The sequence below is a fragment of the Salvelinus namaycush genome, chromosome 7 (assembly GCF_016432855.1).
Source record: "Salvelinus namaycush isolate Seneca chromosome 7, SaNama_1.0, whole genome shotgun sequence".
Lineage (NCBI taxonomy): Eukaryota > Metazoa > Chordata > Actinopteri > Salmoniformes > Salmonidae > Salvelinus > Salvelinus namaycush.
Window position 1 is genome coordinate 25,023,784 of NC_052313.1, and position 14,608 is coordinate 25,038,391.

A 14,608-nucleotide genomic window follows, 5' to 3' on the forward strand; every position below is an offset into this window, starting at 1 on the left:
GTACTACATGAAGTAGTATACTCACATCATCCAGCAGCTTCCCCTCAACCCGCAGCTCCCATGATGCAATACTGCCGTCTGAGTCGTCAGCGTCAGGCTTGGCAGGGTTGAAGGTGTTGGAGATGTACAGCCTCAGTTTACGCTTTTGCTGTCAACATAAACCCAAAGACACTGTTGGAACCAGCGGTTATTTCTCTACACATCAGTCTTGGCACTTTGGTACTAGTACAGTGCATTCGGGAATGTATTCAGACTCCTTCCCTTTTTCCACATTTTGTTACCTTATTCTAAAATGTTTTTTTCCCTCATCGATCTACACACAATACCCCATAATGGCAAAGCGAAAACAGTTTTTTTTTTAGAAATGTTTGCAAATGTTTAAAAAATAATAATAAAGAAACAGCTTATATACATAAGTATTCAGACCCTTTGCTATGAGACTCAAAATTGAGCTCAGGTGCATCCTGTTTCCATTGATCATCCTTGAGATGTTTCTACAACTTGATTGGAGTCCACCCGTGGTAAATTTAATTCATTGGACATGATTTGGAAAGGCACACACCTGTCTATATAAGGTTCCACAGTTGACAGTGCATGTCAGAGCAAAAACCAAGCCATGAAGTCGAAGGAATTGTCCGTAGAGCTCAGAGACAGGATTATGTCAAGGCACAGATCTGGGGAAGGGTACCAAAACATTTCTGCAGCATTGAAGGGCCCCAAGAACAGAGTGGCCTCCATCCTTCTTAAATGGAAGAAGTTTAGAACCACCAAGATTCCTCCTAGAGCTGGCGGCCCGGCCAAACTGAGCAATTGGGGGAGAAGGGCCTTGGTCACTCTGACAGAGCTCTAGAGTTCCTCTGTGGAGATGAGAGAACCTTCCAGAAGGACAACCATCAACTGGCCTTTATGGTAGAGTGGCCAGACGGAAGCCACTCCTCAGTAAAAAGCATATGACAGCCCGCTTGGAGTTTGCTAAAAGGCACCTAAAGACACTCAGACCAAAAGAAAGAAGATTATCTGGTCTGATGAAACCAAGAATTAACTCTTTGGCCTGAATGCCAAGCGTCACGTCTGGAGGAAACCTGGCATCATCCCTATGGTGAAGCATGGTGGTGGCAGCATTATGCTGTGGGGATGTTTTTCAGCGGTAGGGACTGACTGGGAGACTAGTTAGGATCGAGGGAAGATGAACAGAGCAAAGTACAGAGAGATTCTTGATGAACACCTGCTCCAGAGTGTTCAGGACCTCAGACTGGGGTGAAGGTTCTTCTTCCAACAGGACAACGACCCTAAGCACACAGCCAAGATAACGCAGGAGTGGCTTCGGGACGAGTCTCTGAATGTCCTTGAGTGGCCCAGCCAGAGCCGGACTTGAACCCGATCTAACATCTCTAGAGAGACCTGAAAATAGCTGTGCAGCGACGCTCCCCATCCAACCTGACAGAGCTTGAGAGGATTTGCAGAGAATGGGAGAAACTCCCCAAATACAGGTGTGCCAAGCTTGTACCGTCATACCAAAGAAGACGAGGCTGTAATCGCTGCCAAAGGTGCTTCAACAAAGTACTGAGTAAAGGGTCTGAATACTTACGTATGTAAATGTTATATTTCAGTAAAAAAATATATAGAGATTTGCTAAAAATTCTAAAAACCTGTTTTTGCTTTGTCATTATGGTACTATGTGTAGATTGATGAGGGCGAAAAAACGATTTAATAAATTTTATAATAAGGCTGTAACGTAACAAAATGTGGGAAAAGTCAAGGGTTCTGAATACTTTCCGATTGCACTGTATGTACCAGTATCGTAATGATTTACATAAACTGAAGAGTAAAGTATAGTAAACTATACAGTACGGTGTAGTGTATAGTATAGTACATAGTATGTATGTAAAGTATAGCATAATATATTATACCGTGTTGGGGAAGCTACTCTGAAAATAGTTTACCAAGCTACCAATTACTTCACACTGGAAGAAGTTATGGAACACTCAAGCTAACTTTAAGACAAACATAGTTTACTTAACTAAAGCTACTTTAAAAAGTAGTTCACTACATCCAAACTACTTAATGGAAAAACAATCATATGTAAATCTGAAATGTCATAGACTACAAATCGCAAGAACAGATCACTTTGGGCTTATGTGTTAACAGAATGTGAAATTTAGCCTATTAAACCCAGAAGTGAGAATTAGGCAGGTCTGATGCAAAAAAAAGATAATAAATGATTGCCTATTCCACCCATATTTTATTTTTGCACAAAAAGTAGTGTGTAGTTCCAGTAGTTAGCTACACCTATACATGGCAAGGAAGTAATTAACTACTGAAAAAAACTACCAAGATTTTTATTTAGTTCAACTACCATCAAGCTACTGGAAAATGTAATTGAATTACATGTAGTTCACTACTCCCCAACACTGATAGTAAAGTATAGTATTCACTGAGTGTACTAAACATTAAGAATATCTTCCTAATATTGAGTTGCACCCCCAAACCCCCTTTCCCCTCAGAACAGCCTAAATTCGTCAGGGCATTGATTCTACAAGGTGTTGAAAGCGTTCGATAGGGATGCTGGCCCAAGTTGACTTCAATGCTTTCGACAGTGTCAAGTTGGCTAGATGTCCTTTGGGTGGTGGACCATTCTTGATACACACGGGAAACAGTTGAGCGTGAAAAACCCAGCAGCGTTGCAGTTCTTGCCACAAACCGGTGCAGCTGGCATTTACTACCATACCCCGTTCAAAGGCACTTCAATCTTTTGTCTTGCCCATTCACCCTCTGAATGGCACAAATACTTGATCCATGTCTCAATTCTTTAACCTGTCTCCTCCCCTTTATCTACACTGATTGAAGTGGATTTAACAAGTGACATCAATGGAAGGGATCATAGCTTTCACCTGGATTCACCTGGTCAGTCTATGTCATGGAAAGAGCAGGTGTCCTTAATGTTTTGTACACTCAGTGTACTATAGTATTGTAGTGAGATACTTTAGGCCTATGATTTGTTACCTTCATGGGTCTCTTCAGGGCTTCCTGGATGTCCACCCGTTTACGCATAATGGTCTGGTCCAGTTTACGTTCAAAGGCCAACAGGTCCATGTAAGCCTGGGACTCCGGGACCAGCTCACGGATCTAATCGGGGGGGGGGGTTAACAAGAGCCAATTGTTTCAGTTAGTGTCTCTGACAGGCCACACAGTATACTGTATCATGTCCAATGCTATACCTCTTTATTTCTTTAGATTTAAAAAAAAAACTTTAGCTATTTTCCAGTAAAATTGCACAGAAAAAATGCTCAATATGACAATAAGTTGTGGCATTGAGTTACATGTTTGTGCTTTGGTTTCATTAAGGCACGTTAAGACATCCTGCCATCAAAGCATGTCTGGTGTCTGCACTGCAGCTGTATTCTCACAAGCCAACATTTTCCCCAAAAAATATTTTTGTCCTTCTCTAACAGAAGGAGTGACACCTAATGAAGGTGACAGAGCCGGCAGTAGTGCCTACAGGACCCGTGACTGCCCAGCACCACTCACTAATTGGTGCACCAATCCAGCATTTAGTGCTGCTAAGTCCGCATTTGAAATGCAGAGGGTGCAGCAGAGCCAACCCAACCCACCGCCCCTACCCAACCCGCCCCTACCCTCCCTGTAGGGAGTCGGCACACTGCCAAGGCTGCTTACCAGACTGGGCACAGACTCCCAGACTCTCCCACTGCATTACCCCTCCCTCGCTCTTTCTCTCCATCTCTCTACCTGTCTCTCCCTTCACTGTTCCCTCGACCATCTCATTCCTTCTCTATCTGCATGTCTGTCTGTCGCCAGGTTGAGGTGTAGCGCAGACAGAACGTAGTGGCGGACATTCCCTGTCCCTGAGTCATCGTTGTGGCGCCTGAGTCATGCAGCTATCGCCATTCCCTGTGTCTGGCTTGTGTTATGATAAGACCCACAGACTACAGAGACGCCTTTATGAGCACTATGGGGCTCCAGTCCACGGTCACCAGCAGCAGCCTTTGCAAAATCAATGGCCAACCAATGCAACCCCAGGCTGGGCCGGGCTGAGAGAGGGCAGGGGGTGCAGGGAGGAGAGAGCGGAGGCTGTGGCTCAGGCAGGGAGAGGACAGCGGCTCGCCGTGGGTTTCTTTTGCCCCGACTGGGACCACACACTGGACGCGCCCTCACCTGTGGAGAGATGTGCCCGCTCTATTGCCTCGTACGTTGTGTCACAGTCGCTCTGTTTCCTACCAGTCTATTGATTGTTCCATTCGGGAAAATATGATGAACAATTGAAAAGCGGCGCCCACCGCCGAGCCTCTGATCACCCGGGCATCCCCTTTCGCTACATTTCTAACAACACATAATCATCTGCCCCTTCAAGCCCTGAGATCAAAACACACACGATTTTTTTCCTATTCAACAGAGAATCGATAACCGCACACACAAACACTCGGGTAACGGGGGGGGGGGAGCAAAATATATGCAATCTCACCCTCTGTGGAAGAATCTTGTCTGCCATTTTCCTTCTCTTGGCGCTACAGAGGGAGAGAAAGACGGAGAGAAGAAAGAAAACGAGAGCATGTTACTATGGTGACTGATAGTGTAGCGCCCAGGCCATCTGCTAAAATCCTGGGCCACATCCAGCACCCCAGTGTCCCAGCTGTGTGTGTGTGTGTGTGTGCGCATGTGTGTGCATGCGTGTGTGAGTGTACGCAATGCGGATGTGTGTATGTGTTTTCGGGGGGGATCCAGCGGAGGCAGGCGTACGGTATGCACACCTGGGGAGCAGGCACCAGTGGCATTCAAAGTGGCACATCAAACACCTCATGCACTAACCTCTCATGACTTCAATGAGTCTAGACTTCTCCTCATTGATAGATGGTGTGTATGTTCGTTAGTGAGTTTTGGCTCCTATGCCAACTGTGGCCCACTCCGGAGCCCAATTTGCTATGTGACCACCAATGACAATGCTTCCGAACCCGGCTTTCTTCTTTCCGGTGAGAAAAAAAAAAAACAGTTGCCTATTACCTTTCAGCAGCTCACAGACCTGTCAAATTCTTTGGGTATGAAAAAGTATTGAAAATGTATGGAGAGATATTTCCATTTCCTGTCTTGGACAACATTGTTACGACACCTGACGGGTTACTTATCATGGGTCCCCGCTAAGGCAAATGAGGTGTGCTGGTTTGGTTTAGATGCCTTCAGACTCTACTTGGCTGTCTTGGTAGCGTCTGCAGCTGCAATCTGTGCCTCCTCAGTGAACTTTGGCTTAAATGCTTTTGTTATTTAATTATTTATTTATTTTTACAAATCGTTTATCCCCGAAACAGTCGTGCATTGTTAATATTGGGCCCGGACACTGATTTGAGAGAACACGTTTGAAATAGTATACAGTGTCATGGTTTTGTACTCTCTCAAGCTTCTCAGCATATCTGGTTCGGGTCCAAGGGAAGACATTTTGGAAGCGTTTAGTACACCACAGGACAGAGACAGACATGTATAATATAACGGTTTGGGATAGATATAGTGTGAGGATATGGCAGTGCTGTCAAACTGTATTAGACATTGGTATACCAGCAGGGACCTGATTCTCATTCAGAAATATTTTAACGGCGTAGGGCAAAATAATTAGTCAAATAGTCAAACACAGAGCAATATCGGGGTCTGGGTTACATTTCAAAGGGATCTGAGGGTCTTAAACTGGGAATCAGTCTAGCGAGCACATCTTGGCAAAACAGAAAAAGGTGTAGTTGATAGGAGAGGTTAGGACATCCTTTGGTGTTCAGCTGACATTCCTAGAGACAGTATAATTTGTTCCCATCATGCCATGCTTCAATCTACAGCATGCATCAGCACATTCTGATATACCGTTATGCACACCTGTTTAAGCTTTCCTCATGGGGTAGACAAACACAGGGGTTTGTTTGGGGTTACATGTGGGGGTGGGGTGACCGTGCCTACACTAGGAAGTGCTAGGGTCGGGGGTCAGGGGAGAGGGCAGGGGGGCGAGAAAAAACGTGTGGAAAAAAACGGACATGCAGCAGAATATACTCCTACTTTGATCCGAGCGTTGGATCTGATTGGGCATCTCTCATGTCCATCTGCCTCGCTGGCATCTCATTGGCTCCAGGGAATCCCACTGGCTTCCTAAGGGTTGATGGGATTTGAAGGTGGTCCGATTAGAGAGGTTGGTTGGTATGGCAACACACTGGTTGCAGCAAGCAGGATGTCTGTTCTGAAGGACACACTCGGTGGTCGTGTGTGCATGTATGTGAATGGGTGCGTTAGTATAGGTGCAAGTGTTTCGGTAGTATGTACAGGCAGCAGTGTGGGGGTGCATCTGTGTGCATGCACACACACAGTGAGAGAGGAGGACATAGTGGATCCTGGGTTAATCAATGGATCTGGGCGTCTCATTGGACGCTTGTCCAGCAAGGAAGGTTCTCATTGGACCATGGGGAATCATGCTTCACTCACTTCAGTGTTTCAGTGTTTAAAAGACACACTAATAACAGGCAGACACACTGCTAATAAACACACTGGGACAAAGACACAGAGTAGCACACAGAGGAAAAGTGACAAGATAAGCAGAGAAAACGTCCCGTCTATGGTTCTGGATCCAGGTAGTATTGATGAAAGTAGCTTGTGGGCAAACTGGGCATATCTGAATGCTTCTATGTAGGCAGTGGGTTTTCTCTGTAGAGTTGAATATCTGTGGTGCTGTAGCTGCACCTGAAACTGGTTTACGACTCAATATGGACTGTCCTATAACTCTCAGCCAAAACACCCAGCCTATTGTCTAATGTATATACTGCAAAAAAGTATCACATTAAAACTGATATTTGACTCCACTGCAATTACACAAAACTATTTCTAGCATCTATGTACATTTACATTTGAATATGGCCTATTTTTCGAAGCACTGGCAGGTTTGTGTGAGTAGGAAAGTTCTGGCTCCACACGGCAAGCTCACGTGGGTCTAGGCAATAGCCATATGGTCTCAATGACACTGCAAACGCAGGTGGCTGTGCTCTGCTGGGCAGTCGACTGGGGAGGAGGCCGTCGACTGCCAGAGGACAAGCATACGCTTTCCCAGAGAGAGTGTCACCCACTGGGTCACCCTGGGCCATCGATCAGGCAAGGCCTGCCACAGGGAGGGAGCCATGTAGGTGTGTGTGTGGGGGGGGGGGGGGGGGGGGGGGGGGACACAGGACATCATTTCCCTGGCCCTTGTTTGACAAGGCTGCTTAATTGTGAGTGGATCAATTGCACTGCAGAGAGAAGAGTGCATATTGATCGACTCTCTAGTAACCATACCTGGCTAAATCACCTCCCGCACAAATTACTCACGAGTTATAAATGTTGGTCTAGATGTGAAGCACAACACACTCTGTGGTTGTTCATGGGATAGACTGATTTGTTAAGGGGGAGACGACACATTTACATCCCAGAGCCCAGGTCAGCTCTCATTCTCAGGAGTGTAGATGGTAGACAAAAATATACCATGACAGCTAACAGCTAACAGACCACAAAACAGACTGAAGACAGCGGTCGTACATTTGGCTAAACTCAACCGCTCAATGTAGACGAAGGGGTGAGCAGTGTCAGATACAGTAGTGGTTGCAGTACCAAAGCAAGCAGAAGGGGGAGCCCACACAGAGATACTCACAGCACGACGTGAGTGACAAACACTCAGTCTGATAGATGCAGGTGGTGAATTGCAGATATTACACACAGAAACATGACCAGAGGCATGGGAAAAAACCATGGCTAGAGGACAAACCACAGACACAGAGCCATGCAGTGGTTGACAGGGGACGGGGGGTGGATCTTGGATGGATCCTGGCCGTGTGACTCACTTTCTGGCCCGGTTCTGGACGTTCTGCTGCTGCTGGACCTGCTGGGAGGGGGCAGGTCTCTTGCGGCTGGGCTCCATGACCGGGGCGGGCAGGCCGGGCCGCACCGCGGGGCTCCCACCGAACGGGGGTCCGGGGGGGCCCATGGGAGCACCCTGGTGGGGCATCCTCGCTCCAGACGGCATTCCAGGACGCTACGGAGAGGCGATGGGGAGACACAAGGGTTAGTTACTGCACAGATCAAATACACAGACATCACGGTTCAGTAAGTAGTGTACATTCATATGCTTGGACTGTATCAGGTGTTTTAATGAAGGGCTGGAACAAAAGCCTGCACATACTGATGCCTTCCAGGGTTAGGGTTCCAGGACCAGGAGTGGAAACCCCTGGTTCATTTCCTAGCCCAGGCGCAATTTACTCCAGTGATTCCGTTAATAAGACATTGAATGAATGAAATCAAGTATCATTGTATTAATGTGTGTTGATTCCTTTTTCACTCTCTCATCTCTAATTCTTGGTGATAGAAAGAACACTCAAAACATATCCTGAAGAAAGGGCCAACAGTGTTCCCTAACACACACACACACCTGCTGGGACATTAGACTGAAGCCAATTGTCCAAACGGCTAACAATCTAGCAGTGTGTGTGCTGTTGTGTCTGATGCCCGGGCCCCCATTAGCAGAGAGAGGCCTGCCTGGCAACCTTGTGAGTCCTGGGAACAGCTGGGTGGACCAACACCTGTGGCCGTCTGTCTGTTGGTCAGGCTGTCTATCTGTCCCATGGCAACAGCTGTTGTCCCAGGAAAAAGGCTCTGCTCGATGCCTCAGCTAACTATGTAACCCAAAGAGCTGCCCAATAAGAAAAGAGATCCCAAAGAGCTACCCAATGAGAGGAGAGAACCCAAATAGCTACCCGAAGAGAGGAGAGTTCTGTGCAACAAGCATGGGAGAAAATACAAAGAAACGTGGTTCTATCTCGGTTTTGTTACGACATCAACGCTCCATGAGATTAGAAAATCAATCACTACATTTCCTAATACGGTATTTCCCTAAAATTGTTGACATGCCATTTGAGACTGTGGTAAAGCCAACAAAACTACAAAGGAAACACTACATCATTTAAAGAGGACAATGTATGCCAATTCTAATAACTGATTTTGCTTTTCTGTGTGGTTAATATTGTATTATAATAATCATTCCACAAGGAGGAAATGTGTCACATTGGTTATTTCACTGCATTCTTTGAGTGAGGCTAATAACCTATCAGGGTTGGGGAGTAACGGATTACATGTAATCTGTTACATGTAAGGGATTACAAAAAACGGTCACTGTAATCCATTACGTTACCAGCAAAAATGTTGTAATCAGATTATAGATACTAGATGATTACTTCGAGGATTACTTTTAAATTCAGAAAGGAGCTTTGCGAAAAAAGATCTTTGAACCATCTCTGTTTTCTCAATGACATTCAAATCAGCATTGAAAAAAGGCGCAAGTTTAAGTTTGTTCCACCTGAGCGAGTCTGACCACAAGTCAGAGACCACTATGATCACACACCACATGGGTTTGATGGATCGCGGGAAAAGAGGAGGAATAGGCTTTTGTAGGCTACAGTCCAAGCTATATCTTCCAATGGTACGACTGCTGTCGGCATCCAAAGACGATCCAACTTGAATAAATGCTTGGAGGTAAGGATGACAGCAGTGGTGTAGCCTACGGCGATACGGATATCACTTATTATTGATATCTACATAGCGCATTGATGTGAATCACACTGCTGCTCTCTCATTTAGCTATTTGCGCTTTACGGATTGTGGTTGTTGTGGATGGCTGTTCACAAATCTAAATGTGTATTTGAACATTAATAATGGTTGAATTCAAGAAGTTTAAGCTGCCTATCAACCGCTGCACAGTGGGGATCGCAGCCTATGGAATAAAAGTGGGGCTTTTATTGCTCAATCTAATTCATGCTGATAAAACATTTTTATCCATAGGCCTAATGGACACATGCTCAAACTCGCACACTTTTGATTGCCCCTTTAAGTCTATCTGTAGTTGCTACATCCATTTTTGGAATGATATATATATATATTCACATCTTGAAGAAAATAATTTATAAATGCCTCATGAGCTTAGTTCAACTGCCACACTCCATGAGAATCCAAAATATAAGCTTGTTTTTCTCCAATGTTTGTAAACATTGAAAATGTAAACAAACACCTTATAGCCTCATAACATGGTTTAAACAATACTTTTGATATCATGGTTGGTCAGTCCTTGCATCCATAGCTCTGTATATTAATCTGAGAGTGGTTACATTTCTCCAGGCCCATCCCTCAGCTTTTTACCAAAACAGAGGGATTTCCCCTTTAAACAGCTGCATATAATCAAGATATCAAAGTGTCACCAACAAAAAGGTAAACAATAGTCCTATAGCAAATGCAGCATATGGCATTCATTTTTCACATGTAAAAGCACTTTTCAGTAGTGCACAAAGCATGCCATTCAATGAGAGCAGCATTTCTTTTTCAACTCGAAATCACAAACAGTCCTCCATGACAACAAAATCATAAACAACAGAGTAGGGCTGGCTAATAAGTCCTTAGTTTTGGGGTCATGCTCAGGTTAAACAATTTGGCTAATCTATACTTCCATATTTCCAAGTCCTATTCTTGAAGATCAAGGGGTATAACATTTATTGGAATGACTGGAATCCTGATAGACTTTGGTTTTTAATGTAACGATAGAATTTAATCGTATTATTGTATGTAGTAGAAAGCTATGGGTTAGAAGAAGCCTCCATAACCAACCCATAAAGTAAAATTTAACATCCATATCTGGCCAGCTATGTAAACTTTAACATAGATTTTTGTGGTTAATTGGTAACATACATTTTTGTATTATTCTAATGCCTTTTAAGGGGAAAGTAATCTAAAAGTAACTGAATGTAATCAGATTACGTTACCGAGTTGGGAAAAAAGTTACGTTACTGATTACAATTTTGGACAGGTAACTAGTAACTGTAATGGATTACATTTATAAAGTAACCTACCCAACCCTGTAACCTATTCTCACATACACCTCCTGTCCAGACTCCTTCAATAGCCACCTCTTATTCATAACAAAGAGATGAGAGGAGCCCTTGTGATTTGGCAAACAATCACCTTTACACCTTCGTATCGAAGTGGTCTTGGTAGGAGAATTTAAAAGCCTCCGAGGCTGCATCCCATATGGTGCCCTATTCCCTATATAGTGCATTACTTTTAACCAGAGCCTTAAGAGCCCTGGTTAAAAGTAGTCCATTATATTGCCAATAGGATGCTATTTGGAACCGTAGCCCTAGTCCTATTATCAGTCAGATAGTGAAGATTTGTTCCAAAAAGCTATATCCACCAATTTTTCATATTTGTGTTTTTTCATCAGAAATTATTGCGTATGGGTACCTTCATGTGTGTGTAAAATATTACTATTCACCGATTTTTTTATTTGTATATTTCTAAATGTGTATTAATATAGGGTTTGTTGCAAAACGCTATATAATGTTTGTATCCTGTATATTTTACTGTGATATGTTGTTGTCTCACCTAGCTATCTTAAGATGAATGCACTAACTGTAAATAGCTTTGGATAAAAGCACCTAATAGTAAAATGTAAATATTTGACATACATGTGACAGGTCTCATATTACTGTATTGATTCATTTTTGAAACACTTTTGACAAATATTGATGTCACAAATGTACCATTTGTACAGTTCAAATGTACATTTGACTGTGTAAAACCTAGCAGTACTACTTCTCTGAGAGTGAGGCGGATATACAGTGTTTTGCATCAAAACATTATTTGTCTCTTTAAAACGAAACCATCAAGTGATAGATTTCAAACAAATACATGTCAGTCATTGAACAACCCCATGCCATGATTAGATGGTGAGAAAAAAAACACTCCAATCTTTTTCAAAGTTCTTTTAAAAGCAAAAGCTTAAATTTACCCAACGTTTCTGAAAATGGATATATAGCATTTTGGAATGAAACTCTTCAAGCGGCTCTGCAGTATGGTGCCCTGGTGGCTGTGAAATATGGCACCTCGCAGAGTAGGACACTGAGTGACAATGTGACCACCACCTTCCTAGTTCTCCTGGGAACAATAACAGCCAGAACACAGTAACAGGCCACACACGACTAGCGGTGTACTGCCAAACAAAATCTCTGGGATTATTATTATTATCACCCATGCTTTATTAAACTAGTGCTTTTGACATTTCTCATTCCCCTGTAGGCGAAAGAGAGCAGCTTTTCAATCGACTAAACTGTCGCGAAAGCAAGATAATCCCAGTTGGTGGGTAATGGGAGAAAAGCTAATACACTGTATACATATCGACTATCAAAATCAAACAAAGACACGTACTGACATCTGAACAAGCGCACCCCAAACACTATGAACCATCAACAGCACTCATAACAATATCAGTTTACTACTCCACGTATTTGGCTGAGTGGCTGTGTGAAATAGAGTTGTGGGAGACGTTGGGAGCAGACGGAGACGTTTGCGTCACTACTGTGACCTCGGGTTCCCACTGGGCACACCATGTCAATGCAACGTGGATAACTGGGTAATATTTGGTTGAGACGTTGATCCATGAGGTTACAGCCTATATTCACCCACTCAAAAAGACAGCCAGAAGTTTGTTGAATTCCCAATGTGTTTTCACGATGCTTTCAAACCATCTAAAAGCACAACCAAATTCCAATGGAAAGACCACGTCCGATATTTTGTTTGTTTACACAACAGATGAATGTGTTATCACTGTGCGTCATCTAACAGCAGAACGGAATGACCCGGATGCAGTTTGGATTACATTCAAAGTACATGATGCAAGTGATCAATGCCGTTTAGGAATCTGCACAGATCATTACAGCAGTTGTGAAGATCTCCACAGACCTGCGACGACCTATGCACGCTATCTTGAACATGCACGCTTATATGATAAACTACACGTATGTTTGGCTGAGTTGGAGACATGAATCATGTTTTTTTTTACTTGTCGACGAGGCTATTTATTGTATTTCAAAAGTGATTATTGAATGGTTTTTCGTTTGTCAACGCAACCAAATATTAACATTTGAAGGAGATTTATATTCCACTTAGATAGATCCATCTGTGCCACTGGCATTAATTCAAGTTTGTCTAAAAATGAATAATTGATATGTTGGATTCACGTCTCCATCCCAACCAAAAATTGAAGTTAAAGAATAGGACTAAATCAAAACAAACTTTAAATGCACTTCAAATAAAGTTTGATTTGAGTTCAGTATCACTAAATATCATTACATTTGAAATCAACCAGAGCTTGAAACCCTAGGCCTATAGTATTATCTATTTTTAGTTAAAATGTTGGGTTGAATTGAAACAATAACTGTTGTTGACTTTGCAAATGCTATATAGGCCTAAATAGTATCATTGACGATATATGACTTATAGAGTATGGTCACATTTCATTTGCTCTGTTAAACACACCCATTAGAATGACTTCAATAGCAACAGTGAATGTATTTCGTTTTTAAGTGGAGATCTCTCCACAATCATTCTCACAATAGCACTAATAATCAGTGACAAATATCATAGCTAAGCAGGACTTGGTTAAAAATCTGAACGGGAGACAAAATGGTAGCTGTAGATAGATACATTCTCCAGTAGGAGGTGCTGCCCAGCCCATAGTTTTTTCTTATAGTCTATATAACGTTCTTCCTCAAGACAACAGTTTGCCTTGATGACTTTTTTCAAATCTAAAAGTATTTTCCACGTAGATTCCACGTCACAATATGTTGACAACTTACGGTGAAACAATGTTGATTTAACCAGTTTCTGCATAGTGGGTCACCCCTATTTCCACCCTGGGGCTGCAGATGTCCCTGTCAGAGAGTTCACTAGATGACCAAACATGCTCTTTAAACATTAACAGAACGCATCCCAAATTGCACCATATTCCCTTTATAGTGCACTACTTTTAACCAGGGCCCATAGTGCTTTGGTTAAAAGTAGTGCACTATATTATGGATTATGGTGCCATTTGCAACCATAATAACAGCAGGCCCACATGGGAAAACAATCGCAAAAACGGCCATTTTATGACCAGCGTAACTTGAGGAACAAATGGCAATGGGCAAACAGGGTCTGTACAATTTTTAAAATATATTCTACGCTCAAAGTGCTCAAATAACACCAATAGCCACAGCCATGCCATAGTGTGTGACAATAGTGTGTGACTGTGGCTTTAAATTTCATATGACCTAGTGCCCTTTAAAATGTACACGGAGGGAGAATGTCAATGACATGCATGTCTATCTCTCCTGGCTCAAAGTTGAGAAGAGATTGACTGCATCAATATTGGTCTTTGAATGAGGCGTTGAAGGTACCGTACTATCTGTTTGGACGCTCATGGGTATCACACAAGACATGCAACCAGAGGTCTCTTCACAGTCCCCAATTTCAGAACAGAGGCTGAGAAACAGTATTAAACAGAGCCATGACTAAATGGAACTCTCTGCCACCCCACGTAATTCGAGCTAGCAATAAAACCAGATTTAAAAAACAGATAAAAGAACACCTTACGGCACAACTGAGACTGTGAAGAGACACACATAAATGTTTATGCATTTGGTATTGTATTATGTTTGTGATACGTGGTTGGGATACGACAGTGATACTGTATGTGGTTTTCGCGCCTGGCTATCTTAAGATTAATGCACTAGCAGTGGGTGGCTCT

The 14,608-nt window shown here is 43.1% G+C and overlaps 1 protein-coding gene across 2 annotated transcripts in view; it reads right to left on the reverse strand.

The window, feature by feature from the left end:
• The window catches only part of LOC120051137 (SWI/SNF-related matrix-associated actin-dependent regulator of chromatin subfamily D member 3), a 29,650-nt gene that overhangs the window by 9,140 nt on the left and 5,902 nt on the right, over nt 1-14,608 (reverse strand). The window contains exons 2-6 of one of the 2 annotated variants that reach the window (XM_038997832.1): nt 7,848-8,038; nt 6,046-6,135; nt 4,481-4,523; nt 3,004-3,126; nt 26-148 (exon numbers count right to left, since the gene is read on the reverse strand). In XM_038997832.1, the coding sequence (XP_038853760.1) occupies nt 26-148; nt 3,004-3,126; nt 4,481-4,523; nt 6,046-6,135; nt 7,848-8,038 (570 nt within the window). The remainder of the gene's footprint in view (nt 1-25; nt 149-3,003; nt 3,127-4,480; nt 4,524-6,045; nt 6,136-7,847; nt 8,039-14,608) is intronic. The other variant, XM_038997833.1, reaches the window with a different exon arrangement.